A 26,251-nucleotide genomic window follows, 5' to 3' on the forward strand; every position below is an offset into this window, starting at 1 on the left:
CGGGGAGACCTGGGGCTGCAGATCTCTAGGCAGGTATGTCCAAAACACACAGGGGCCGTGCAGAAGCCTCGCACGAGCAAGCCAGGTTATGCATAAACATTCCACTTCGGTAGAACTGAAACACCGGGAAAATGGCCCCGTTTCACGAAGCTTACGGGGCTGCTGTCCCCTCCAGGAGAGCTCGGAGGCGGGGAGGGCCCATGTGGGGCTGGCCGTTCCCTCAGCTCTTCCTACTTGTTTCCTGTGCTGAATGCGTCAGGCAGCCCCCCCGACACCGTCAGCGTGGGCTTCACCCCGCCGCCCCAGGGTCCCGCGTCTGCCAGGCGCCCTGCGGTGCCCCTTCGCAAGGGCTGCGGGATGCTGCCGGCCAATGGTTTATTTCAGGCTTCATGTCCCTATTCAGAACCGAGACTCCCTTGCTGTGGGTGTGTCTGTCCCATTTTTGTGAGGCTTTGTTTGTTTTCATCCTCATCTCAGAGAGCCTGGAAGCTGTTCAGTTTTTTTTTTTTTTTTTTTTTTTTTAAGATTTTATTTGTTTGGCAGACAGAGATCACAAGCAGGCAGAGAGAGGGGGAAGCAGGCTCCCCGCTGAGCAGGGAGCTCGATGTGGGGCTCGGATCCCAGGACCCTGGGATCATGTCGTGCGCCGAAGGCAGAGGCTTAACCCACTGCGCCCCCCAGGCGCCCCTGGAAGCTGTTCATTCTTACCAGAAAAGTAAGTCGCACCGAACTGGGTCAATGGGGCACGAGGCCCGGGGTGTTCCGGGGGAAGACGGGACCCTCCCAGGTCCCGGCCGCATGAGGCAAGGTGAGGCCCCGAGAAGCGGCCACCTGGCTCCGGGCCTGGCGTGCAAATCCACGTGGGGCGGGTGCAAACCCTAGCGGACCGCGAGAGGCAGGCGGTGCGATCCTCCAGCCCGCCGGCCTTTCCTGCTGTTGCTGCTGCGCTCGCCAGCGGCGCGGTCCAGCTGCTGCCCCAGGACAGCGTGGTCGCCAACCAAAGCGGTTTCCTCGCGCCTCGGAAGGCTGTGTGCATCGACTGGGACGGCGCCCGACCCGACCAGGTCCCTGCCCGCGGCAGTGCTCGGGCTGCGTCCGAATCCCCGTGCCTGGCGAAGACCGGGGCGGCACCCCATCACCTCGTCTGCTTCGCGCTTTCCAGCCCTTGGAGCCTCCGCCATGCGGCCCTGCATGGACCCGGCCCTCCTCCCGAATTGCTCGTCTGAACGGGGCACTTCTCAGAGCAAGTCTCCTGGGCGCCGCCTCCGTGTGGGCACCCGCTTGTCGAGGGTCGAGCCCTCGCGCGTCTCGGCGCGGGACGCCGGCTGGACGTTCCAATGGCCGAGGAGGCGTTCGTCCCCGTTCGCTCCCGTTGCTGGCACGCGCGTCCTGACGGGCTGGCCAGGCCTATGGCTGCCAACCCTACCCCAGGGCAATGTGGGACATGAGGCCCCGTGGCAGTCGCGCAGGGCAGGGCCTCTTCTCAGACTGTGGGGCCAAGTCTGCAGGGCAGGGGCGCAGACGTAAAGCAGCTAGGGCCTCCCGGCAGCCTCCACGGCCCTGCAGGTTTAGAAATGTCCAAAACGAACAATGCAAAAGCTTTCTGGGGCGTCTGGGTGGCTCAGTCGTTAAGTGTCTACCTTCAGCTCCAGTCACGATCCTGGGGTCCTGGGATCCAGCCCCGCATCAGGCTCCCTGCAGGGAGAGCCTGCTTCTCCCTCGGCCCACCCGCGGCTTGTGCTCACTCTCAACAAATTAAAAACTGAAATGTTTCCTTCTATAAAAACAGACATTTATGAAAAAACAAAAAACCAAAAAACCCCCATCCTGGTGGAGTGAGCAGAATTTGCTCCCCACGCCACCTCCCATGCACCGTCCCTAGGGCCATGCAGAGCGCAGGAGCGGGGCTGACCACGGGCTCCCTGAGCTGGCTGGCAGCCCCCGGAGGCCGAGCAGCAGGTGGGGACGGGCAGGGTCCCAGGGTGGTCCCTAGAACCATGCCGTGGTGCGCCACGGACGTGACCTCCTGTGAGGAAGCGCCCCTGGCTGAGACGTGCGAGGGCCAGAACCGGTGACAGCAGTCAAGGTCACACCGCAGCGCACACGCTGCCGTTCTCTCGGCGAAGACGGTTCGGGGATGGTGCCGCGGCAGCAGCCCGCCCCGTGCAGGGCCGGGCCCGGGGCTCTTCTGCCACTCCAGGCACGCCCAGGTTTCAGGCAGCGCCCTGCTTCCTGGCTGCAGAGGCCCGGCAAGCAGATGCGAGGCCTGGGCGAGAGGTGGGCCGCAGCAGCCGGCCGGACAGCCCTCCTGTGAGTGCACGGGGCCCCTGCCCCACGCTGGGCTCCCGGGGAGCCTCGGAGGAGAGACGCCGGACTGCCGGTTACCATGGAGGCCTAACGGGCAACAGGCCTGACCATGCCCCAGGGGAACTGTCCCTTAATGGGGGCGGGGGTCTCCCACGCTTGGAACCACGGCGCCGTGCAGAGCCAGGTCAGGATGGGGACCAGCCTCCGCCGACAGCACGAGCAGTAAGTGACACCGAGGCACTGTATCGCTACAAATTTTATTCAGAAACCCATCTTTGTTTGTTTTTGTTGTTTTTTAAAAAAAATCCCCGTTACGAACTGGTCTGGTCAATCAACTACGGCACTGCCCGGCAGACAGACGGTACAAACGGCTCAGAATCGCCCAGATCTCTCGCGGTCTCTCGACCGCCTTCTGTCACGCTCCCGTCCCCCGCCGCCGCCGCCGCCACCACCGCCACCGCCGCGACCACGGTCTCTAGACCGAGAGCGACGCTCCCGAGACCGGGACCTCGATCTATGCCTGCAACCAAGGAAAAGAAACGGGACTGCGGCATCCACAGCGAAGCCCGGGTGGAAACCCACAGCGGTGGACACTTCCGGACGCGTCTCCCACCGAGGGGACGCATGAACCAAGGGAAACCGCGCAGCCACGGCCCGCGTTGGGGAAAAAGAGGGGCCCAGCAGGATCGGGGTCAGGTCACCTCCCACGGCCCCCACTTCCGGGACGCTGGCACCAAAGTTTGGGGGCTGAACTGCCACCATGCTCGAGACACACACACGCAAACGTTGTGTGCACACACACTCCCCCACCAGGGCCGGTTCTGGGGCGGGGAGGGCAGGGCTCCCCCCGTGCCGACAACGGGACCACCGCCGGCAGCGCGTGCATACGGAGACCGGCGAGAGCTCCCAGGGCCAGAGCGCGAGCTGCGCAGGCCGAGGGACCCTCCCCGGACACCCCGGCTCAGTCTCTGTGCTGCGCTCCCGGAGGGGTGCTTCGATCCCAGGCCCAGACACACAGACTGCCCGGTTGTGCCCATGTCCCCCCAAAGCAAACCGACACAAACCAGGAGCCCCCAAAGGAGCGCCCAGTTCTGCCGAGGGACTGAAGCCCACTCCTGTCACGCAGGCACCAAGGGCTCGCGGGACCACATGTGCGGGGGACGTGCATGCTGGGCTCGGGGACAGGGGCGGCCGGCCACGGCAGGTACTCACTTCTTGCGCCGACGCCCGTACAGCTCCCGCCGCAGCTCTCTGGAAATGGGCTTCAGGTGCATGAAGTTGCAGAAGCCGCCTCGCGTGCACTCCCTGCGGGGAAGCAGAGCCCACATGCCGTGCACCGCTCCCCGCACCCCCCCGAACCCCCCCCCCGCGGGCCGCACCCCGTCCGTCACCTACCCCATCTCGTACTGGCGGCAGCATGCCTCTCGGAAGTCGGTCACCGGGGAGAGCTCCGCGTGGATCGGCTGCCCGTTAAACCAGCGGTTGTTCAGGTCGATCACGGCCTTTTCCGCGTCCTCCTCGCGGCGAAACTGCGGAGACGAGGGGAGCTGCCTGCGGCCGCGCTTTCCCAGCTGCCTCCCAGCCCTGGCCCGAACGCGCGCCGCGTGCTCACGGGGGTCAAGTGAGGCGGACGGGCCGCGCAGCAGGTGAAGAGCAGCGCACCCTCTCCCTGCAATCCCACAGCTGCACTCTGCGGCGGCGCGAGGCCCCGCCAGCTGCCCATGGCCTTGGCCTCCCACTTCAGTGCATTAAAAGAGCAGATGCGAGGACGTGCGCAGGCCGGGGGTTTCACAAAACGGGAAAAAGGAACCACACGCATTAACCAGCTTCTCCTGTGTCTACACAGCCCGTCAGGAACGGCTATGGAGACCCGATGGAAGAGCCCCCGGGGACCGCGGTGGCCTGTGCGCCCCTCCCGCGCCCACAGGCGGCCGCCACACCTGGGCTCCGGCCAGCCAACACCTGAGCGCCTTGAAATCAACCAGCAGGGAGCGACCCCAACTTCCAAGCGCACAGCTGAAACCCAAGGGCAAGCGGTCTTCACCCCGCAGTCTGCAAAGGTCAGGAGTCCCCAGTCCCCGGACGCGCCGCACGGTTCTCACCTTGACGTACACATTCCCGACCAGGTGGTCGCCCAGGTTGTCACACACGTTCATCTCCTCCACCTCGCCGTACTTCTCCTCCATCTCTGTGAAAACCTCCTGCGGGGGGACAGGCCTTTAAGGCTCACGACACACTCAAGATGAAGGAGGAACCGAACGTCACGCCCACTTCTCTCACAACGAGAAAACGTAAGCCCCCCGGGACAGAGGGCGACCGGGCCGGTCCCTTTCCAACGGTGCGTCTCACCTCGAAAAACTCGTCGTAGTGCTCCTGCATCTCCACGTCGCTCACGGCGCCTGCGAACACAGAAACCTTGCTGGTTAGACGGGAGCCCGGCCCGCCGCCACGCTGCGTTTCTCTCAGCCTGCTACAGTCACACACATTCGATTATCTAGAGAGGAAACACCACGGAGCTGCGTTCTACCAGAACTGACGGTCCCGCGGGACGCCCGGAACCTGCGCGTGCGGGGAGCTTCTTAGACGCCCCTCCTGACCGTCTCACTGCTGGCCGTTCAATCACAGCAAGTTTTAATCCGCATCAAAGGGCCATGTTTTCAGGAAGTGTAAGGGTCGAGTTTACCCTCGAGAACTTTTTTTAAATAACAATTCTCTTCCTTTTACAATTTAAGATAGAGGCCAAGGAATCACATGGATGTTTTTCCCCCTTTCTTAGGCTAAAATAAAAGTCGCAATCAGGGTAAGTGATTAAGAGCTGATGTTCCTGACTGATTTCTTTTACAGATGAACAGCCACACGATGCTATTATAAAATTCTGAGGCGATTAAAACCCAAATGACCATAAATAAAGACTCAGTAGGATAATGACCACGTTCAGTTACAGTACTTTAAATGCCTCTGCATAAAGGGAAAGTTACAATGCTTTGTTGAAGGAAGCATTAGCTCATACTCCAGAACTATTTCCATCAAGTTTATCTCCGTAATGCACATGCACTAAGTGAAATCCTGTCCGCTGTGTGGACACTTTTCCAAATTTACATTCTGTCTTTGTTGTCATTCTCTCTACCAAGTGTTACCGTTCAAATTCTAGAATTCTCTTGACCTAAATGTGAGAAATCACAAAGCTGGCAGGCCGATAAACCAGTGTGCCACACAGCCAGCTCTGGGAGCCTACGAAGGCTGAGTGGCTTCGAGGCTCAATGTTCAACTGTCCGCTTCCACGACCACACCCCTGGCCTCACCTGGCGCACCCCACTGAGGGAGTGGAGCTGAGGCGCTCGGATCTAGCTACTGAGCTGCCCTGGAGTGGTTTCCTAGCTCTCTGGAAAAACCTTCTCTTCAAGGACAAGAGCTTTCAACTTTTGGATTCTGAGAATGGCCGAGATTTACTTTCTAATGCATGGGAGGGGGGATTCCTGCACTGTAGTTATTTTGGACTTTCCAGGAGTCCAGCTTCCTTTAGAATGAAAACTCTCGGTTGCACTAGGCAACAACTCCTCCTCCTGATGGCCCGGTCCCATGGACATGCTATCGTGAACAGAACCTCCTTCCCTGTAGCCATCTAGCCCTGAGCAAACAGAACAGCTGGTCGGGAGAAGAAGCAGATTTTAATGTTTACATTTCCTGCTCACACCAGAACAAAATGAGGAGAAAAGGCATTTACACGCTCAAAGTGCTACCTGTGTTGAAAATCAGGCTCTGCTGGTGGTTCGGACACTGCTGTACTCGTGATTACTTCTATTCTCTCGCTGGAGAACGATATTCCTGTAGCTTAGTAACTTCTGGAAAGTTCCATTTGAAAATGCTCCACAGTGGGCCTATTTTATCCTCTATACTCAGCTTATAGATTTTCAGTCAAGTGATTTGGGCAGGACAGAGGTGAGCGATTAAGAACCCGGTCCACTGCAAAGCCACCTGTGGGACTCAGCAGATGCTACAGACCGGCACCTCAAAACCCCGTTTCGCACAGACACATCCTTAAACTGGGTTCGTACTTATAGACGAAAGGGTGTGTCAAAAAGGTGTAAATTCAGGGACTGGATGAACCTGGCCGGTTGAAAATTTTCTCAAAAGGTCTGCCACAGGTTCATCAGCTTAAGCGGATTTTCTTCTTAAACTGAAGAGTCAGAATTTCATTTAATTTGTGGAATCAGGACCCCACAATCGGAGTATTTGGTACAGCTAAACTTTACTCTGTAGCACATGCACAACAAGAGCACCGTGAACCGCAGGGAGAGACACGAGGAAAACTAATCCAACACTGTTTTGTCAATGAAGCATCTGTAGTCCCCAGGTAAACCATCAGGGCAAAGAATGATTAACTGTTGTTACTCAATCATCAACCTCTCATTGGTTTTATCCCAGGGCAGGGCTGTTACCAAAATTATTTAATAAGTTCATATATAAGCATTTCTCTTCAACTACTCATCTTGTTTCTTTATAAAACAAAACAAAACAAAATAAACAAAGCAAAACCAAATATTTTAAAACAAGGGCTACCAAGTAAATCCTGTTACCATCACACTTGGGGACACAAATGATCCGCTACCCGGTCAGGACTGGTCAGGATCAGTGTGGAGACAGACAGTGTCTGGGCAGGAAAACCTTACCAGCCCCTCCCCCACAGACCCGTGCACTCACAGGTGCACCACTGGGAGGTCCCCCCGTCGGGGGCTGGCCCGAGCGGGCAGTGCTGCTGGGACCACTACACTGAGCCGTGTAGATCGCCCTATAAGCTAAGGGGCTACAGGCCAAGGGTGTGTTGGACTCAGGTCTGTGGCTATCCAGGGCCTCTGTGGACAGCACCTCGCATGAATTTTTGCAGCTTCAGAACAAACTGGCGAGCGAGAAGCCGCCTGGTTCGGACCCCGTGATCTTAATAGGAGTCCGGGGACTCACTTCTGCTTATCCAGACGAGCAGACTGATTCCACGGCTCAAGAGCCATAAAATTTAAAATTTCAATTTTCTGAAATCTCCAGTGATACGAACACAGATCTTGTTCTCGAAGAACTACCCCTTGGGAAACACAACGTTCGTAACTTAAATTTACTGCTTCCTAAAGCAGGAAGAAGGGGGCCGTGTCTACTAAGTGCCCCACGCAGCCCTGCTTCCAGGGCCCATGTGCCTCCTCTTGCCCACGTGGGGGAAGCGAACCCCCGCGGCTGCAGACGGCCGCCCAAAGGGCTGATTACAGACTGAGCTGGCCCAGGGCTGGCGTGGAGGAAAACTCAGGAGGGTCCGTGCCCCTCGGAGGACCCTCATTTGGGAAACGCTCTCGGAACGATGCTCTCGCACTTAAAGCGGGAGCGCCAGAATGGACTTTTAAGAACGAGTCTAATGAGAAATAATAAAACCTCAAACATAATTTCCAAAGCACTTGTTTCTTAACCGGAAACTTAAATGCTGTTGCTCTTTAGAGGGGAAGAACGTAACTGCACACTTAATTCCAGGCACAGTCTCCCCTAGGGGGACAGTCCAGGACAAGAGCGGCAGCTCTGAGCTGTGGGACAGGGAGGGCATCCCTTCCGGTCCCTTCTCATGGCTTAAGTAAGTGGGCAGGAGCTGCGATCTCAGAGGCTTCCGAGGGGTCAGTGGACAAAAGCTCTCGGCATGTCTAGCGGAAGGCTGTCTTTGACACTACAGCGGCAGACCAGGCGGAGCGGACACTGAGCTCTGACGCGCAAGCCCAGGGAACCAGGGAAGGAACTTGGATGAACTTACAGCGCAAACCGTCAGCAGACTGGGAAGAGTTTTGAGGGTTACGGTAAATGTTCAAGAGGGCAATGGTCTGAAATACAAAACGCAACAACTTTATATTACGGAAAATTAAATTTAAACACTTCACCGGTTTCCTGTGGCGATCACTTCAGTCAAGACTCAGTGCTGAAAAAAGAGCAAGTTATTTTCTCTCGAAGCAGAGATGTTCTCTCTTAGCGGGTGGCTGTCTTGGAGCGCCCTAACCCTGCACCGTCACGGAGATGCCATGATATGCGGATATTGTATTTCTGTCCATGGGACGCAAGGACTCCCCGCTGCGGACTTCCCCGGGTAAGGGTACAAGCACCTTGGCAGACTACTGCCAAGACGGTTCTCCGTGTTACAGAAAACGTCAGGAGCCGAGGAAGTGCCCGCACCAGCTGATGACAAGAACCACGGGAGCAGAGAAATACAATAATTACATATCATGAGATCTCCACGTCCTAGAGAAAAAATTGTAATGGTGAAATAAAACCCACACTTATTGGGCAACTTACCTTAGTGATTCCTAAATATTCCTAAGAGTTGTGGCTTTACAGAAAGAACCTCATATTAAGGTCAAGCGTTCAGGCACTGGAAAGACCAGTGATGCTGGCGGCTGTCAAGTGTCGCAGGGACAGACCCCTTCCCTCTCGTTAACAAACGTCAACCCAGGGAAGAGGCCTCCCAGCGCCCGTGCCGACGGCAGCCTCCTGGACGTGGCCAAGTACCAGGTTCTTGCTGTAGGTACCAAGGCCTTCATCACCTTGTCCTGTTTGCAACAGCTCTACGTCAGCAGCTCAGAAGCCAACATTATTTGTCTCAATTAAGAGTGGGCTCTTTAACACCATTGTTTTAAAAAAATTTCTCCAACTGTGGGACTTACAGTGTGAGCCGTCAGCCGTCTGTGCACTGTTTTGGGGATTACGATAGATGTTTTGAATCAAGATGGTCTGCGGGGAAAAAAAAATAAAAAGGGGAATTCTACCGGCTGCTGTGCATGTATCAGACAATTGCAAAGAGACAACCTGTTTGCATATGGCTCAGCGCTCGCTCGCTTCCCACGAGGCAGGCGCTCGTCCCCTGAGAGCGCACCCAAACCACCACATGATGAAAACTGAGTGTGGGCAGCGACTTAGGGCAAGTCAGCCAGCAACCAAGAGGAAACTGTAGCCATTATTCTCGGTAGTCCCACGTTATTCAAGTGTTTTAGTGCAAAATAAATAATAACACACTGACATTTTCTTATACTTCAAGCTATGATGTCGAAAACTTCACGTGATAATCATATTCCCCACACAAAATTGTATTTTTTAAAACCAAATGCGTCAGTCAACTGTATGCAGTCCATCAAGCTGTCTGGTCTCCCAGGAAACAGGCGCACCAAATGGGTGTCCTGACTGTCACGGACACCTAGACACACTCCTGTTTGCTTGGTGGGACCTCTGTTTACATAATACAACAGCTTAAACATCTGTTCTTTTCCGATCCTTCTTTTAAGGGAAAAAAATCCTTTTAGCCCTTGTGCTTTAAACTGGATCAGGCAGACTTGAAACCTTACATTGTACCGTTCTTCTTAAAACCAAGTCTGAAAAAACAAACCACGTTTAAGTTAGTAGGCTAATACAGTACATGAATCTTAACGTCCACATCACTGCAAGAAGCTTAAAAAGAAACCCACACTGAGTTTTACAGGCTGAATGAATGAACTGCGTGATTTAGAAAAATAAAGGTTCAGTCTCAACACAGCTCCAAAGCAGTTCAGTGGTTTTACAGAAGCAGCCATTCCGTTTCTAGCTACATGTAAAGGAAAATGTTGGGTGGGCACTCCCCAAAGGTCTGCTGTGGGGAAACCCCCGGGGGAGGAACATCTAACAGCCAGACCTCTCACACACACGCACACGCAGACCCTTCTCGCCGCGCATGGCCTCCTCCCCTAGCCATCAAGTACTGCCCCAGGACAACTTCTCTCTGCCTCCGGTATTTCCCAAAGCTGATCTGACTCAGTTTTCAATAGGAACCGCCAGTGTGTATGTGATCGCGCTGGGAGGGAACTGCACGGAGCCCAATTACTCAACAAGAAATTCATTTAGGTCTCACACAGATCATCTGGCAGTGGCTGTTTAGGAAAAGGATCGTCACTCAGAGTGGGCCACGACGTTCCGTTACAATCAGGGGAGGTCAGGATTGCCTGCAACCAGCGGACCAGCCGAGCCAGTCGGAGCGAGATGCTCAGGCAAACACGTTACAGCCGACCCCACCCAACACTAACGGACTCGCTCTCTTTCTGACCCGTTGTACTAAAATTCACTTCCCACCAACATCCTGAGGTCATCAGATTCAGAGAGAACACAAGCCGTGTCTCTAGAGAGCTTGAAGAAAACTTTCCTGCCAGGATCATTTCCCTCTCGGCCCAACACCTGCCACATCTGTAAGCAACCCCCCAAAGTAAAAAAACTCAGTGGACACTCAAGACATTTGGTTACTGCCCAACCTAGGACCCCTGGCTTAGCTGGGGAGATTTAGTCCAAAAAATCAAAGGACTTAAAAGAAACAGAGTAAACAAAGTTTAAAGCAAGATCTCCGATATTCTGAAATTCAAAGAGACATATTTGTAAGTTATGAGAGATTCTTGTTATATCAATCGTGCCGTTATCAGCAGACTAATGCAGGAAAGGAAGCCATCTCCCCCCTTTCTAAAGGTTTCTAAAAACCCATTACATTGTGCGGTTTTCTATGGGCGTAAATTAGAATATACAAATGTCCCTTTCTTAGAGCAATTGGCTGATTTTCCTAAATCCTTATAGGAAAAACCCAGTATCTATTCTGACAGAGGTTTACAACACATCAGCAGGACAACGTGAGCTCAAAGGCGAGTCTGGCAGCTCCCAGGGGTGCTATACACAATTGTGATGGAGCGGCTCAGAGGAAGCTCACTCAGACCCTGCCGTAGTCTTGGAAGGAGCTCAGAAGTCCTCGGTCTGGAAACACTGCAGTCTTCAAACTCCAAATGCTCAGATCAACGTGGGCAGACACTTCCTGTCCCTGTCCCTGCTACAGGTGCTTTCTCCCTCTAACTCAGCAGTGATCACTTGTAGGGAGCAAACCCTTGCCTGTTCTTCAATTACCAAACAAAACCTACCCCGTGTCACACTTTCTGACTCACCTGAACTCACAGCGGCCCTGAGCTCAGGCTAACAGGGAACCCCCTCAAATGATCAAACAGAGTGGCTGCAACTAACTGAAGGTAAATGCTATCTTCTGACGTTCGGTTTCATTTTTAAGGTTTCTCTGACACAATGACCTCGCTATCCCCTTGCCTGGGGGTCTGAATGCGGGGGTGTCCCAGGACATCGGAGGACTGACACTGCCTGGGGCTCTGTGGAGAATGGCCCCAGCATCTCCCGCAGCCAGCTCTGTCTCCGCCGCCGGCCTGGAGACAGCAAAGCGCAGACAGCCTGCAGGGCCTCTACCAGCGCCTGGAACACAAGCTGGCTCCTCGCTGCTGCGGCCACCCCACTGGACCCACGTCTGTGAGAGGGACAGGAGGGGCAGAGGGGGCGCTGGGCGGCAGGGACCAGTCACAGCCAACACGCAAACATTAATCACTCCTCTGTAAAAGAGGAGGGACCTGTCTCGCAGACCTCCCCCAGGGGTGGTTCAGCTGCCTCGTTCTCATTGAAACAGAAGAACAAACTCATGAACATGAATGGAGAATAAAACAGAGAGAAAAACGCCCGACGGGATACACGGACATTATTAACTGCCTCTGTAAAGTACGTGAGGTTTTGATAATTTACATGAGAACAAAAAAAAAGAAAGGAAAACAAACAAACCTGGCTAAAGGTCGGTTTATTGTGCAAGCGAGAGCATCTGTCTCCATGACGACATGCTCCGATTTTGAAATAAAATGAACAGTTGACTCTGTAAGGGAAAAGAAGAGCTGATTATTCGGCTGGGCAGACATCAGACACGTGTAAACACGCCAACACCACGGCACATGCTACCGAACTCTTCTCCCTTGGCGCCACGAACACCCAGGCACAGGGCATTCTGGGGCAGCAGTTCCGGAAACATCACTTGAACGGGCCTCTTGACAAGCACGCTACTTCCAACAAAGAGTTTCTAACTCCCAGCCCAGGACCCCTCATCCATATCGACTCTCAGCTACTCATTCTGCTCTATAGTGTTTTTTTCTTAAATGAAATATCCTGTTTAAAATGCAATTTAATTGAAAAACATATCCGCTCTCTAGTGTTCTATGATGAAATTCTCTCTCGAGGGCACCAAGCCGGCACAGTGAGGGTTAAGATTCTGACTCCCCCCACTAGCTACCTGGCCTTGGGCAAGGCACCCTACCTCTCCGGGTCCCAGGAGCCATCTGTGAAATGAGGAAAATGCCAAGCTGGCTTTGTTCCAAGAATCAGAGACGGCGTGTGCGCCTCATAAAACGACTCGCTAAATGCAATCATTATCTAACAGAGTCCATGCTCTCTCGTTCGTGACGCCAGACCAACAGGAAATTTCCAAACACAGGTCTGAAGCAAGCCAGTCTCCTGGTTTCAATACACTGAAGACAGGCTATTGGGGAACTCCTCCGTCGGTTCTTACGTCAGGCCACCTTCTGTCCCTGTCGCAAAGCCCTCTCCTACTGCTGTTCAAACACTGGGATGATCCAGACGAAATCAAACCTAACGATCCAGCCATCGCGACAGCAGCGTCCGCTGGCTCAGACCTGTGATGAAGTATGAAATCTTACTGGATGGGCCCCAGATTGGACTCGCAGAGGTGGGACGGTTACCCCGTAGATTCAATTTTTTAGCAAGTGACCTATGTCCAGACAGTCGGTCCAAAGTTAGAATCAAAGGGCTTGAACAAAATGTGATGGTTCACAAGTACCAATCAGCCACTGACTTATTACTAGGTAGCAGTAAACACGGGAAAGTCAGGATTATCAGGGAAGGAATACGATTACTGTACGGATTTGCAAACTCATCATACAAGTCTCTCCTTACGGAACTTAAGTACAATATACAACTTACATCTTTAGAAAGTCCCCTGAAAACGAAGAGCTTATTTTAAGAATCCCTCAGAATGGGCGACAGCCCCGCCTGAACAATACCCAACTACTCTCTATTATTAAAACAATCTTTGTTCCTGTACTTGCAGAGATGGCTTTCATTTCATCATGCTCAATCAGAGCTTCGGGTATTAGTCAAAACTTTCCTAGTAATAAACTTTTAGTGACCCACTTATTAAACTATTGAAATTAAAGAAGAGACAGAAAATAAGTCTGATCCACCATCACGGAGAAGATTAACGTTAGAGAACGAACTTTTGCTTGGATTTAGAGAATGTCCATAACTCCAAATGTAGGACTTGCTAAATCCTGTTAATTGGTACACACCTACATTTTACTTCTAGCTTGGGGAAAAAAGAAAGAAGTTGGCCGGACTCATCATCTTCATTTTTTGGGAGTTGATACTGGCTCCTGCAATTTAAAACCCCTCAAGCCGCCCTGAAATGAGACTATGGAGTAATTTAGATTAAATAATCTTGTTTCCAAATTAAAGCCATGCCTCTCATGATAGAGCTCTACCAGGCTGAAATGTGGTTTCTTACAGCAGGAATATAAAAAAGGCTACTGGAATAAACCTCTAAACTTCAAGTGTTGGCAGCACAGTGAAGGCACCTCCAGGAGCAGCTTTTTACAAGAATAAGGGAAAAACTTCATGGAATAGAAGTCAGGGCACGATTACCAGCTGAAGGATGAAATCAACACTGCATCTTTGTAGCTGGGAGCAGGCTCTTTTCCCAGAAGAGGAGCCCATTCATTTAGGATGAGGTTTACAGGTAAGTTCCCAGGTGCTTCCAGCGACCACCTTCCCTAGCACTTAACAAGCTTCGGTCTGTTTTACTTTAATCATCCTTTCCGCGACAAGCCCCCCTCCCTTCTAGCTCCTTGAGAACACCGTCCGATTTTGTTCCTCTTCAAGTCAGCAGAGACAGACTTACGGTTGACAACAATGTTTCTGAAGTGACTAGGACGGACGATTGTATCCTGTGGTTTTGCTACTAAAAAACAAAAAACCCTCTTCCCAACAACACAAAAGGTTACAAGATAGCCTGCATCCTGGAAAACAGAAACAATGTAAAGTGTCTGACGGGTGCACAGTCCCGGAGCCGCGCACCCACTCCTGATCGCAGGGTTGGCGAGTTCGAGCCCCACGCTGGATGCCCAGGTTACTTAGAAATAAAATCTTTAAAGAATAATAATTAAAACCCCCACCGTGTTGGAAAAAGGGGTACTGAAACCTTATCTGGGCAAACCCAGGGACTTAACAGCAACGTAAGCCCTGAAGAGCCCGAAGAACCCGACGTGGTACCTACGGACCCCAAAATCAGTTACACCAGAGCTCAGTTTTTCGGTTTTCCAGGCAGGACTTACGCTCCGAAGCAAGACCTCCCCTGCGGGCTGAACTCCCGTCACGGAACCGAAACGTCCCAAAGCGACAGTCAAATCGGAACCGCACTTTCTGCTAGTCATGGAGCAGCCGGGCGGGAGGGCGCGCGGCCGCAGCGGCGAGCGGGGAGGCCCGGGCGCTCCGCCGCGCCGGATCGCGTCCCCGAGCCCGCGAGCCCGCGCTCCGCCCGCCTCGAGCCGGCACCAAGTTCGTCGCGCTCGTTCGCGTCCGTGTCCTCGGGCCCGGCGCGCGCGGGGCTTCCACCGCCGGAGGCTGGCCCAGCGGCCCCGCGCCCCGAGCGACCGGACCACGACCACGGCGGGCCCGAGGCCGCGCGCCCGACCGACGCCCGCGGCGGCAGCAGGCGGGGGCCGCGCTGACAACTTCGGCCCCAACTCGAGACGGTTCGGAGCCGGGGGCGGGGGCTCGGGTCGCCGGCACCGCGGGCGGGCCGCGGAGCAGCCTCCGGCCGGAGAGCGGAAGCCCGCCCGCCCGCGCAGGGCCCACGAGGCGGCGGCGCGCGGCTCCCGAGGCCGGAAGGGCCGCCGCGCCCCTCCCCCCGCCCGCCCGCCCGCCCGCCCGGGCCTCCCGCGGCCGCCCGACCCCGCCGCCGCGCCCGCGCGCGCCCCGCCCGCCTCCCCGGCCCGGGGCCCCGGCCGGCGGCCCTCACTCACTTGTCTTTCTCGGTGCCGAAAATGGAGGCCAAGTACTCCGCCATTTCCCACCCGCCGCCGCCGCCACTGCTGCCGACGCCGCCGACCCTGCCCGACGCCCGCGGGAGACGTCACCCGGACGCGACGACGCTCGCCCCGCCCCGACGGCGTGGCGGCGCTGGCCAATCGGACGAGGCGTTGCCTGCGCGCGGGCGGGGCTTGCCGCGCGCGGGAGGCACCGCCCCCTCGGCCGGGAGCCCGCGCGCCGCCCGCCGGCGCCCCCTGCCGGCGCCCGCGCTCCCCGCGCGGCCAGCACCGCGCCCCTCGGCCCGGGAGCCCGCGCTCTCCGCCGCCGCCGCCCTCCGCGGCCCGGACCCCGCGCCCCTCGCGCCTCCCGGGCCGCCGGAAGCCGAACGCGCAGAGAAGGTCTCGGAGAAGCAGCCGGGGCCCGGCGCCCGTCCGCGCGGAGCCCCTCCCCTCGCCGGAGACCCGCCCCCGCCGCCCCGGCCTCCTGGACGCCGCGCGGGCTCGGGCTGGGGGTCTCCGGTGCGCCGGCTCCGGGCGGCGGGGGGCGGCGCTGGCTCGCGCGGAGCCGGGGGGCCGCGGCGGAGGCGGCCGGGAGCGCGGGAAGGCCGCCCGGGGCCCGACGTGCCGCGGTTTCCCGCTCCGGGGCCGCGGTGTGGGGGCCGCGGCGGCCGGCGGGCTCCGGGGAGGGACGCGGCCTGTGCCCCCGCCGGGCGGCCTCGGGGCCTCGGAGGCCCACGGACGCAGCAGCCCCGGGCGCGTCTGCGGCGAGGACCGCCCGAGGGAGTCGTCCCGGCCGCGGTGTTCGGCGTCTGGGGCTGCGCTGGGCTCGTGCGGCTCCGAGCGCGTCGACCTCGGGCGCGGGGGGCGGACGCTTCACCACAGGCGCAGCCGCGAGGAGCCCCGGGCCGGTTCGCGGCCCTGTTCGCGGCCCGGTTCGCGGCCCGGTTCGCAGGCCCGGTTGGCAGGCCCGGTTCGCAGGCCCGGTTGGCAGGCCCGGTTCGCGGCCCTGTTCGCGGCCCGGTTCGCAGGCCCGGTTGGCAGGCTCGGTTCGCAGCCCGGTTCGCGGCTCGGTTCGCGGCCCGGTTGGCAGGCCCGGTTCGCGGCTCGGTTCGCGGCCGGTTCGCAGGCCCGGTTGGCAGGCCCGGTTCGCGGCCCGGTTGGCAGGCTCGGTTCGCAGCCCGGTTCGCGGCTCGGTTCGCGGCCCGGTTGGCAGGCCCGGTTCGCGGCTCGGTTCGCGGCCGGTTCGCAGGCCCGGTTGGCAGGCCCGGTTTGCGGCCCGGTTCGCGGCCCGGTTCGCAGGCCCGGTTCTCAGGCCCAGTTCGCGGCCCGGTGCGCAGGCCCGGTTCGCGGCCCGGTTGGCAGGCTCGGTTGGCGGCCCGGTTCGCAGCCCGGTTCGCAGGCCCGGTTCGCAGGCCCGGTTCGCAGGCCCGGTTCGCGGCCCGGTGCGCAGGCCCGGTTCGCGGCCCGGTTGGCAGGCTCGGTTGGCGGCTCGGTTCGCGGCCCGGTTGGCAGGCCCGGTTCGCGGCCCGGTTGGCAGGCCCGGTTCGCAGGCCCGGTTCGCGGCCCGGTTGGCAGGCCCGGTTCGCGGCCCGGTGCGCAGGCCCGGTTCGCAGGCACGGTTGGCAGGCCCGGTTCGCGGCCCGGTTCGCGGCCCGGTGCGCAGGCCGACTGAGAGCCGCTGCGCCTGCGGCCCAGGACTCCCGCGGGGGCAGTGAGCCTCCCTGCTCTCGAGATGACCGTGCGTCCGCCACCGGCGTCGCGGCTGCGGCAGACTCTGGCTCCAGACGCGGTGGTCATCCCGCAGCTGTGTAGCCGCCAAGCCTGCTGGCCTGGGCAGGGCTGGAGCGGTGGTCGGTCAGGTGGGCTTTGTGGGCACAGCAGCGAAGCACGGTCTTCAGGCGCATTCCGGTGTGGGTGGGATTCAGGTCCTGCGGGCTCAGGGTGGGTTTCCTGCTTCCCGGCTGGCCGTCGGTCCGGTTCTGGGCGGTACTGGCTCTCTCTGCCTCACAGAGCCTTCTGGAATCACTGGGTTCAGTCTCGTGCTTTGGTCTCTCTGTCTCTAGCCAGAGACGGCTCCGCATGTAAGGGCTCCGGTTACTGCATCGGGCCCCGGTTCCTGGTTGAGCCAGGACACTCTCCCTGTGTTAAGGTCTTAATGACGTTGGCAGTTTCTTCACAGCCGTGCCTACCATAGTCCTTAGGGGAGGAGACTCCTGGGAGTGACCTTAGAGTCCTGCCTGCATTAGAGGGTGCTCAGACCAGACAGGACAAGTGGCTAGAGGGCCAGTTCGGTCGGTGAGAAGCGAGGAGCCTGAATTGGGGCTGGGGTGGCAGACGGGGTCCGTGTCCTGGGCTGAGAGCTGCCCCGGCTGAAGGCCGGCTGCTGGGATGGGCAGTACCTTGTCCCTTGTCTCTTGGAAACTCTATGTTGAAGCTTTGACGTATGGATTTCCCTCAGAATGGGACTGTGCTTGCTGATGGGGCCTTTCCAGAGGTGATTAGGGTGAAGTGAAGCCGGTGGGCGGGCCCTGAGCAATCCGACTGGGGTCCTTACGAGAAGTTGGGACACACAGGCACCCAGAGGGGCAACTGCACGAGAACATGGGCGAGGACTGTCTGTGATCCCAGGAGAGAGGCATCGGGGGAACCTTGGACCTCTAGGCTCCAGCACTGTGATAGAATAAATGTCTGTCATTTAAGCCCCATGGTCCTGTTGTCTAAAAGGGATTTTAAAAGGAAGTTGGGTAATTCATCACATTACTGGGAGATGTGGGGAGTCCCAGTCTGCGATCTCCCCGCTGTGCTGGGCTGGGGAGGCGCTCGCTGCCTTGCTTTGGCCGTGCTACGGTCCCCTACATCCTCCCCTCGCCCCCCATTAACACGTGACACCGGAGCTCCGCGTTGCGGCACGCGTCTGCTGCCCAAGCCGGGGCCTGACGTCTTGCCTCGGTGTGTCCCTGGCCGGGTGGTTCGTCATCCGCAGGCTCCTCGAGCGGTCAGAGGGAGAGTCGTGTCTACTGAGGCACAGAGTGGCTGAGGAGAAACAGATCTGGGGGCAGTTCTGGCCTCTGGGAGGCTGGGTTATTAGTTTGCAGCTTTTCCTGCTTTTCCTGCCTGCCCACGGTGCCCCACAGGCGATCCACACTGTGACTCCTCCCCTGCTGGGGGGGCCTGGTCCTGTACCTCGCTTTTGCCAGTAGAATGTGACCTGATGTAAGGAAGTTGCGTCCAGAAGAGCTGGTCCCATGTGGCTGCTCCCTGCTGTCGGGGGCCTGCGTGAAAAGCACACAGCAGGGCTAACCGACCTGCAGCCCAGTCAGTGCCCTGGTGGCCCCGCAGGCAAGGGAGCTGGGACACAGCCATTTCTGTAAGCCACTGAGATTTTAGGGTGCCGACACGGTGTATGGTTACCCATAGTACCACCGACTAGTCCAGCAGGAGAGGAGATGGCCTAGGGGACATTCAGATAGAAATGACCGGGCACTTCTCGACTACATCAGGAGACAGGTCTGTTAGAATGTCCTGTGATGAAGGAGATGTCGTCAGTGCTGCCCCGTGATGGGACTGCCACTGGCCGCCTGCGCCTACGAGCACGTGACATGTAGCTGGCAGGATGAGGTGCTGAATTTTACATTTTATTTAACTTTAATTAATTTAAATTTAAACTGAAGTAGCGATGTAGGCTGACCGGTTGCTGTACTGGGCGGTGCAGGTATGTCTACGTCTAAAGCTCAGGAGAGAGGGCACCTGGGGGGTCCAGTCGGTAAAGCATTGGACTCTCGGTTGCAGCTCAGTTCTTGATCCCAGGGTCGTGAGTTCAGTCCCTGCATCGGGCTCCACGCTGGGCGTGGAACCTACTTTAAAAAGAAGGAAAGAAAAAAAGTAAGTAAGTTCTGCAGAGAGGCCCAGGTGGAGTAACGTTTTTGGGATTTATTCTTATATAGAAAATTAACGTATATAAATATACACGGAACCCTGGAACATATATACAGAATCCCAGTATTTGTGTGTGCTCTGGGGGCAAATAGTTGTGATTTTGTCAGATTCCTAAAGGAGTCTTTAGCCTCCAAAGTTAAGAGAAACTCTAGGCCCTGGGGGATGTTGTCTGGAGGTTAAGAACCCCAAGAATTGAGTAGATCAAGGGCCAGGGCTCCAAGGGACAGCAGCGCCTGGGTGGGGTTAGCAGCAGGACCCTTCAGAGGAGCAGTGACATTGGGAAGAAGAGAGCTAGAGTTGGGACACCAGTAGACCAGATGGTCTCAGAGGCAGCTGTCACTGCAGAGGGCAACATGATGTACTCCAGAAGTGGGCTGTACAGCAGGACCATGGGTGCTCTTGGCTGCAAGGGGGCGGCATGCTAATCACTAGTGTTCAGATGAATTCGCTTGTTCACCTGGCAACAGAACAAACATTCTGTACCTGGAGAAGAGCTGGGTTAGCAAATCAGGAGCCTCATAGGAAGAACAGGTGCTTAGAGGTAAGGCCAGATAAGCGACAAGACAGATGCCTGCTCAGCAGGCAGATCTGATCCAGAGGGTGCAGCTGTGGGGCGTGGTCCAGGAAGGATGACTCCTGAAGAGGTGGAAACTGGAAATGAGGTGTCCCTGTAGAGCCCCCAGGAGAAATGAAGAAGGCAGGATAAAGTCTGCTTATGGGAACTGAACTGAAATACAAGGCTCCATCACAAGGAGTTAATACGGCTACTGGAACCAGGGCCACCAACATCATTCCTCCATCTGTCTGTCCATCTGTCCAACCATCCATTCATCCACCTATCCAATCCATCCAACTATCACTCATTGATCATCAAATCATCCACCCATTCATCCAGCACTCACCCATCTAATCATTAAACCATGCATCCACTCACTCGTCTATCTGTATCCCTGGTATTTGCAGGGCGTAGCTGGCACCCCTGTACTGAGGCAGGAAACAAACACAGAGAGGGAGATTGCTACTCAGGAGTCGGCCAAGCCCTTGAGCTCAATGTGTTTCCATCTGATCTCATGTTCTCCTCCCAACTCCAGACTTGAGCCTGCTCTCGCCTTTAGTGGCTGTTAGTCCTCCATACCATAAGTCTGCGTGGGTGGTCCTTGGTTTTCTGTCTTCCTTACCCTCCCATCTAGTCTAATTCCTTGGTTTCTCTCAACTGTCTCTGCTGCTCTTGGCCAGGCCAAGGTACTACAACAGTACCTATACTAGTGTTTTTGTCCACTCGGTCTGCCATAGCTGAAGACCAAAGAGGGGTGTCTGGATGACAGACAGGTATGTCTTACACTTCTGGAAGCTGGATGTCCAAGATCTAGGCACCAGCAGATTTCACGTGTGGTGGTCAGGGGCGTGCTATGGAGGCGTGCGCTACAGGAGTGTGTTTCCCAACACGGGCTTTATTTGGTCCTTAAGGTCAACGTGCTGATGAGGCAGGGTCAGGATTCCAAACTCAGCGACATCTCCCCCACGTGTTGACCTTGGCTTCTTACAGGTCACACACAGCACAGCACGAGACGGGCCACATGGCACTTTAGGCAGGACAGGACGTAGAAGCGAACAACTCCCACGCGACGTCAGTCTGTGAGTGCGCCGTGAGACAAGGTCTCCGTCGGTCCGGGTCACCTCCTGGCGCTTACTGCTCTTATGTCCCAGCAGGGAGGGATCTCCGTTCCTCTCAGAGATCAGTCTGGCAGTGCCCCGGACTGCCCCGGGCAGCAGCTGCCGTTTGAAGAGGTCAGACATGCCGGGGTCAGGGTCTGAGAAGTCTGATGGTTTGCTGTGAAATCCTCCCTTTGTAAAGGGCTGGCATCAGTCCCGGGCCCTGCGGACCTCCTCTGCTTCTGCTGGTTGTCGGTTCTGGGGTATGGTCGGCCGGTGCTGGTCTGGGTGACCCCTCGTCTTCACTTGATGTGGTGGGCTGCTGTCACTGCCTGACATGAGTAACTCTGTCTTGCTCCCTACAGTGTTGAAAGCCCTCCTCATTCACCGATGTCATCTTCTCCCTGTGTCCGCACAGCAGGGAAGGGGCAAGAGGGCTCCTGGGGGTCTCCTTCCTAAGGGCACTGACCCCAGTCATGAGGGCTTCCCCCACCTCCCAGAGGCCCCGCTGCCTACGGCCATCACCTTTGTGGGGGGCAGTTTCAGCCTACGAATGTCAGGGGAGCACCTTCAGACCCCAGCTTTCTCCTCCCCTAGATGTCATGTCCTCGCAGGAGAAATACATTCACTCTGTCCCAACAGCCCAGGTTTGAACTTGTTCTGGCATCAACTCCCAAGTCCGAGTCCAAAGTCTGATCTAAATCTCCTCTAAGTTGGGGGTTGGGGAGACCCTAGGGACGGTCATGCTGAGGCAGCACCTCTCCAGCTATGAAGCTGTCCTGAATGCAAGGGTGAGCAGAGGACAGACATGCCCATTGCGAAGGGGAGCACTGGAAGGAAGGATGGGGTGACCAGACCAAGCAAGTCCAAACTACTACAAGAAAAACTGCAAGAGTTTGAGGCTTCAGATGAATCCTCCCTGGATTCTCTGCCTTCCAGGACTACTGGGGCAGGATCCTGACCCAAGCTCTGCTAGGCAGGATGCTCTCACCCTGGTGCAACTCTTTCAGGGCCCTGCCCACAGGTTGACTCTCTGCAGCTGGGGTCACGGAGTTACAGCTCTGGAGGCCCCATCCTTTGAAATCGAGGCGGAGGCAGCCATGCCTCCAGCACTCTGTGGAGGGGGTGGGGGCTTGGGGTAGGGGTTGAGAAAGCACCTGGAGCCACAGTAAGAGAATCCTCCCTCCAATGGTCTCCAAAGGTCTCAGGGTCCTTCCCTCTTGTCTTGGAGAATAATGTCCAATCTTTTTATCTATGGTCACTCAAACATCCTTCGTGTTGTCCATTTTTGCAATGTGGATAGGCTGGGAGTTTTCCAAATCTTAAAAGAGTTCTGATGAACAATTCCTTTCTGATGAACAATTCCATCTTTAAGATATTTCCATTTCGGGGTGCCTAGGTGGCTCACTGAGTTAAGCCTCTGCCTTCAGCTCAGGTCATGATCTCAGGGTCCTGGGATTGAGCCCCTCATTGGGCTCTCTGTTCAGCGGGGAGCCTGCTTCCCCCCTCCTCTGCCTACTTTTGAGCTCTCTCTGTCAAAGAAAGAAATAAAATCTTTTTTTAAAAAAGATTTTTCCAGGGGCGCCTGGGTGGCTCAGTGGTTAAGCCGCTGCCTTCGGCTTGGGTCGTGGTCCCGGGGTCCTGGGATCGAGCTCCGCATCGGGCTCTCTGCTTGGCAGGGAGCCTGCTTCCATCTCTCTCTCTCTCTGCCTGCCTCTCTGCCTACCTGGGATCTCTGTCTGTCAAATAAATAAATAAAATCTTTAAAAAAAAAAAAAAAGATTTTTCCACTTCAAGATAAGCCCTCAGGAGAAGCCGTTTGCTTAGACAGAGCTTCAGCCGAAGATCCAGTTTCATCGCTCAAGTCCCACCTTCCATGGAACACTAGAACACAGTCCAGCCCAGCGCTGCCACAGGATAGCATGGGTCACCTTTCCTTCAGTTTCCGGTAACGTGGTCCCCATTTCCATCTGGGACAGCACCCACGCTTCCAGCAGCATTGCATTCCAGATCACCTGGGCACTCTCCAGGAAGATGGGGGCTCTCCCGCCAGCTCGCCTCCCCTCCTGAGTTCTCATCAGAATCGCCTGCAGTGGTCTTCATGGTGGTGGAGGCTTTTTCCAGCATCGACCTCAAAACTCGCCCAGCCTCGGGGCACCTGGCTGGTGCAGTCAGTGAAGCGGCTGCCTTTGGCTCGGGTGGCAGGATTCAGTCCTCCATCTGGCTCCCTGCTTAGTGGGGAGCCTGCTTCTCCCTCTCCCTCTGCCTGCAGCACCCCATTCCTGGAACCGATGTCCAGTCTTAGGTTGCTGAAACAAAAGGACCATGGCCTGAGTGGTTTATAAACAGTAGAAATCTATTTCCCACAGTCCTGGAGCCGGAAGTCTAAGCTCAAGGTGCCGGCAGATCGGTGTCTGGGGAGAGCCCTGTAGTAGCTCAAGGATGGCTGCCTTCTCCCTGTGTCCTCACTGCAGAAGGGCCAAGGGAGCCCGCTGGGGTCCCTTTCAGAGGGAGCCAAGCCCAACAGGGGGGCTCCACCTTCAAGACCTAATCACCTCCCAAAGACCTCATCTCCACATACCACCATCGCATCGGGGGTTAGAATGGAACAGATGAGTCTGTGGGAAGGTAACCGTTCAGATGTGAAGTTCTCTGACTCTGTCTCCACGTGAGAATGAAGACAGGCACACCCACGCGGAGAGTGGCGCAGAGCTGGGCCCTTACCCAGCAGAGCTTCCGCCGGGAGCTGCTCACAGCCCTGGACGGTGCTCTCTGGGCTACTGTGGGCGCTGGGAAGACCCTGTTCTACCTCCCCCTTGATTCCATTGTATAAGAGACCACAGTCTTGGTTGTGATTTTGAAATACTAAAAGCTCTGAAGACAGAAAGTTGTGGGGTTGATTTTTGTTGTTGTTGTTTGTTTTTTCCTTGTTTTTGTTTTTGAGAAGTTTGGTGCCAAAATTCAACTTGCTGCAAAACCTGACCTCATCTGCGTGGGCTGACGCCCCCTCCCCACTTTTGTGAGCTGGGTTTCAATTGCGCTATGAGTGAGTTAAAAAGAGTGAAAGAAACTGTGTCGCGTGTGCTGGGAGGGACGTGTCAAACGCTGTCCTTGTCAACAGCAGGAGCTGTTAGAGGCCGCTTTTGGGCGACAGGCTTGAGCGATGGAAATCTGGGGAAGGTAGGAGGGCCTGATGTAGTTTTTGTTTTGTTTTTTTAAAGATTTTATTTATTTACTGGACAGACAGAGATCACAAGTAGGCAGAGAGGCAGGCAGAGAGAGGGGGGGAAGCAGGCTCCCCACAGAGCAGAGCCCGATGCGGGACCCTGGGATCCTGGGACCCTGGGATCATGACCTGAGCTGAAGGCAGCGGCTTAACCTACTGAGCCACCCAGGCGCCCCTGATGTAGTTTTTGAATATAGTTGAGGTTTGGTGAGGTCCAGAGCCGACGGCCAAGGAAGAATTCTTGAGACGTCTTTGGTGCAAAAAGATGGTTTTGCTGAAGGACGGGGACAGGACCCGCAGGCTGGAAGAGCGGCTGCCCTGCAATCCCGAGGAGGGACCCATCGTGTACTTCGGGGTTCGGGGAAAAACAAAGAAGGGAAGTTCCGAAAGGACTTTCATACACCAAAGAAGATGCAGGGGAGGGCGCCTGGGGGGCTCAGTGTGGTAAGCCGCTGCCTTCGGCTCAGGTCATGATTCCAGGGTCCTGGGATCGAGCCCCGCATCCGGCTCTCTGCTTGGCGGGGAGCCTGCTTCCTCCTCTCTCTGCCTGCCTCTCTGCCTGCTTGTGATCTCTGTCTGTCAAATAAATAAATAAAATCTTTATTAAAAAAAAAAAAAAGAAGATGCTGGGAATACCCATGACCTTGCCATTGTCAAGTTAAGATTATTTTTCCCTGTAGCAAGGCATTGCCATTAAGACAGTCAGATGGGGCGTGGGGTGGCTCAGTGGGTTAAACTGCTTCCTTTGGCTCAGGTCATGGTCTCAGGTCCTGGGATCAAGCCCCTTATCGGGCTCTCTGCTCAGCGGGGAGCCTGCTTCCCCCTCTCTCTCTCTGTCTGCTTGTGATCTCTGTCTGTCAAATAAATAAATAAAATCTTAAAAAAAAAAAAAAAAAGACAGTTGGGAGTTTCCGGGAGGAGGGTTCCATTCTGCCTGCCTCAAGTATGTGTCAGTGGGCTGCTGGCTATAAGGACGTTTAATTTTATCTCCTTTCCTTCAACCTTTGATTCAAGAGGACTTAGGAAATCAAAGGATGAGCAGCTGAAGTTTCACAGCACCTGTGATGACCCAGTATACCAGTACCCGTGATGACCCAGTACCACAGCACCCATGACGACCCAGTACACCAGTACCCGTGACGACCAAGTATCACAGCACCCGTGACGACCCAGTACCACAGCACCTGTGATGATCCAGTACACCAGTACCCATGATGACCCAGTACCACAGCACCCATGATGACCCAGTACCACAGCACCTGTGACAACCCAGTACCATAGAAATGTGGAAAACCACCTGGTGGGAGGGAGAAGGCGCTGCTCAGGGAGAGCATGAGTGTGGTTGGCAAGGACAAAGCCCATGGACAAAGAGTGCTGTTTGCTGGCCATGGAGGTGGCTGGGATCTCACAGGAAGACCTGATCTTTACAGGAGAGCACGATATTGAGAAGCCTGGCTGTGGGAACTGAAGAAGTGTTGTGACAGAAAACAGCCTGCATATCAGTTGGAGGGAAAACTTCTGGTCAGGAAGCATCTGAAAATCACTGATGGGCTTGCTCTGATCGTGGGAGATGAAAACCTTTATCCAAAAGAGTCTTGGTGCAGACAAGGCAGCTGGCATTTCCAGAAAGGCATTAGAATGGCTAAGAGAGGGGCTGGCTAGGGTTTCAGAACGCAGGGCACAGGCTGGCTCGGGATAAAGCCGGGCGTGATTGGGAAAAGCCACCGGTTCTCGGTGGCGTGTGCTGTGTCCCTCAGTCCTACTGTGCAGACAAACACACCCAAGACATGTTTTTTGCCTGGTCTGATAACCCCTTTCTATCAGCAGCACGATTCGCTCGCTCCCCACACTCCCTTCCCGAATGTCTTTGGAAAAGTAACGTGTCTAACTTCTGCTTTTCCCCAGTTTGTGAGAGGAGTTTTCTGTCCCATGAAGAGTAAATGTGAGTGATTTCTGCAGGCGGGGTAAGTGCACGCTCCCGCGGTTGTCCGGGCAGAGCCTCCTGAGACCGTTGGTCGATCAAGCTAGCAACAGGTAGCAGGATCCGGACGGGCACTTATGACGTCGCTGGTGCCTGGCCGGTCTGGGGAGCTCCCATAACATGTGCTCGGCACAACTTTGATCTGAAACGAAGCTGGAGCCCGAACCTAGAGAAGAAGTCAGCCCACCAGAGGATATGATGAGAGCA

The 26,251-nt window shown here is 56.0% G+C and overlaps 1 protein-coding gene across 5 annotated transcripts; it reads right to left on the minus strand.

The window, feature by feature from the left end:
* Nucleotides 1–2,550: 2,550 nt before the first annotated feature.
* U2AF1 (U2 small nuclear RNA auxiliary factor 1) lies at nucleotides 2,551–15,386 on the minus strand. Of its 5 annotated transcripts, XM_059164844.1 has the most exons (9): nucleotides 14,553–14,677; nucleotides 11,941–12,028; nucleotides 8,991–9,057; nucleotides 8,090–8,156; nucleotides 4,657–4,706; nucleotides 4,410–4,508; nucleotides 3,703–3,836; nucleotides 3,520–3,612; nucleotides 2,551–2,827 (listed from the first exon to the last, which is right to left on the minus strand). In XM_059164844.1, the coding sequence occupies exons 5-9, from the start codon at nucleotides 4,684–4,686 to the stop codon at nucleotides 2,680–2,682; spliced, it is 504 nt and encodes a 167-aa protein (XP_059020827.1). In that variant the 5' UTR covers nucleotides 4,687–4,706; nucleotides 8,090–8,156; nucleotides 8,991–9,057; nucleotides 11,941–12,028; nucleotides 14,553–14,677; the 3' UTR covers nucleotides 2,551–2,679. The 5 variants fall into 5 exon arrangements, with proteins under 5 accessions (XP_059020827.1, XP_059020824.1, XP_059020825.1 ...); XM_059164841.1 differs by lacking the exons at nucleotides 8,991–9,057; nucleotides 14,553–14,677 and adding an exon at nucleotides 15,243–15,386; XM_059164842.1 differs by lacking the exons at nucleotides 8,090–8,156; nucleotides 14,553–14,677 and adding an exon at nucleotides 15,243–15,386.
* Nucleotides 15,387–26,251: the final 10,865 nt, after the last annotated feature.

This window comes from Mustela lutreola, chromosome 2 (genome assembly GCF_030435805.1).
Source record: "Mustela lutreola isolate mMusLut2 chromosome 2, mMusLut2.pri, whole genome shotgun sequence".
Classification (NCBI taxonomy): Eukaryota; Metazoa; Chordata; class Mammalia; order Carnivora; family Mustelidae; genus Mustela; species Mustela lutreola.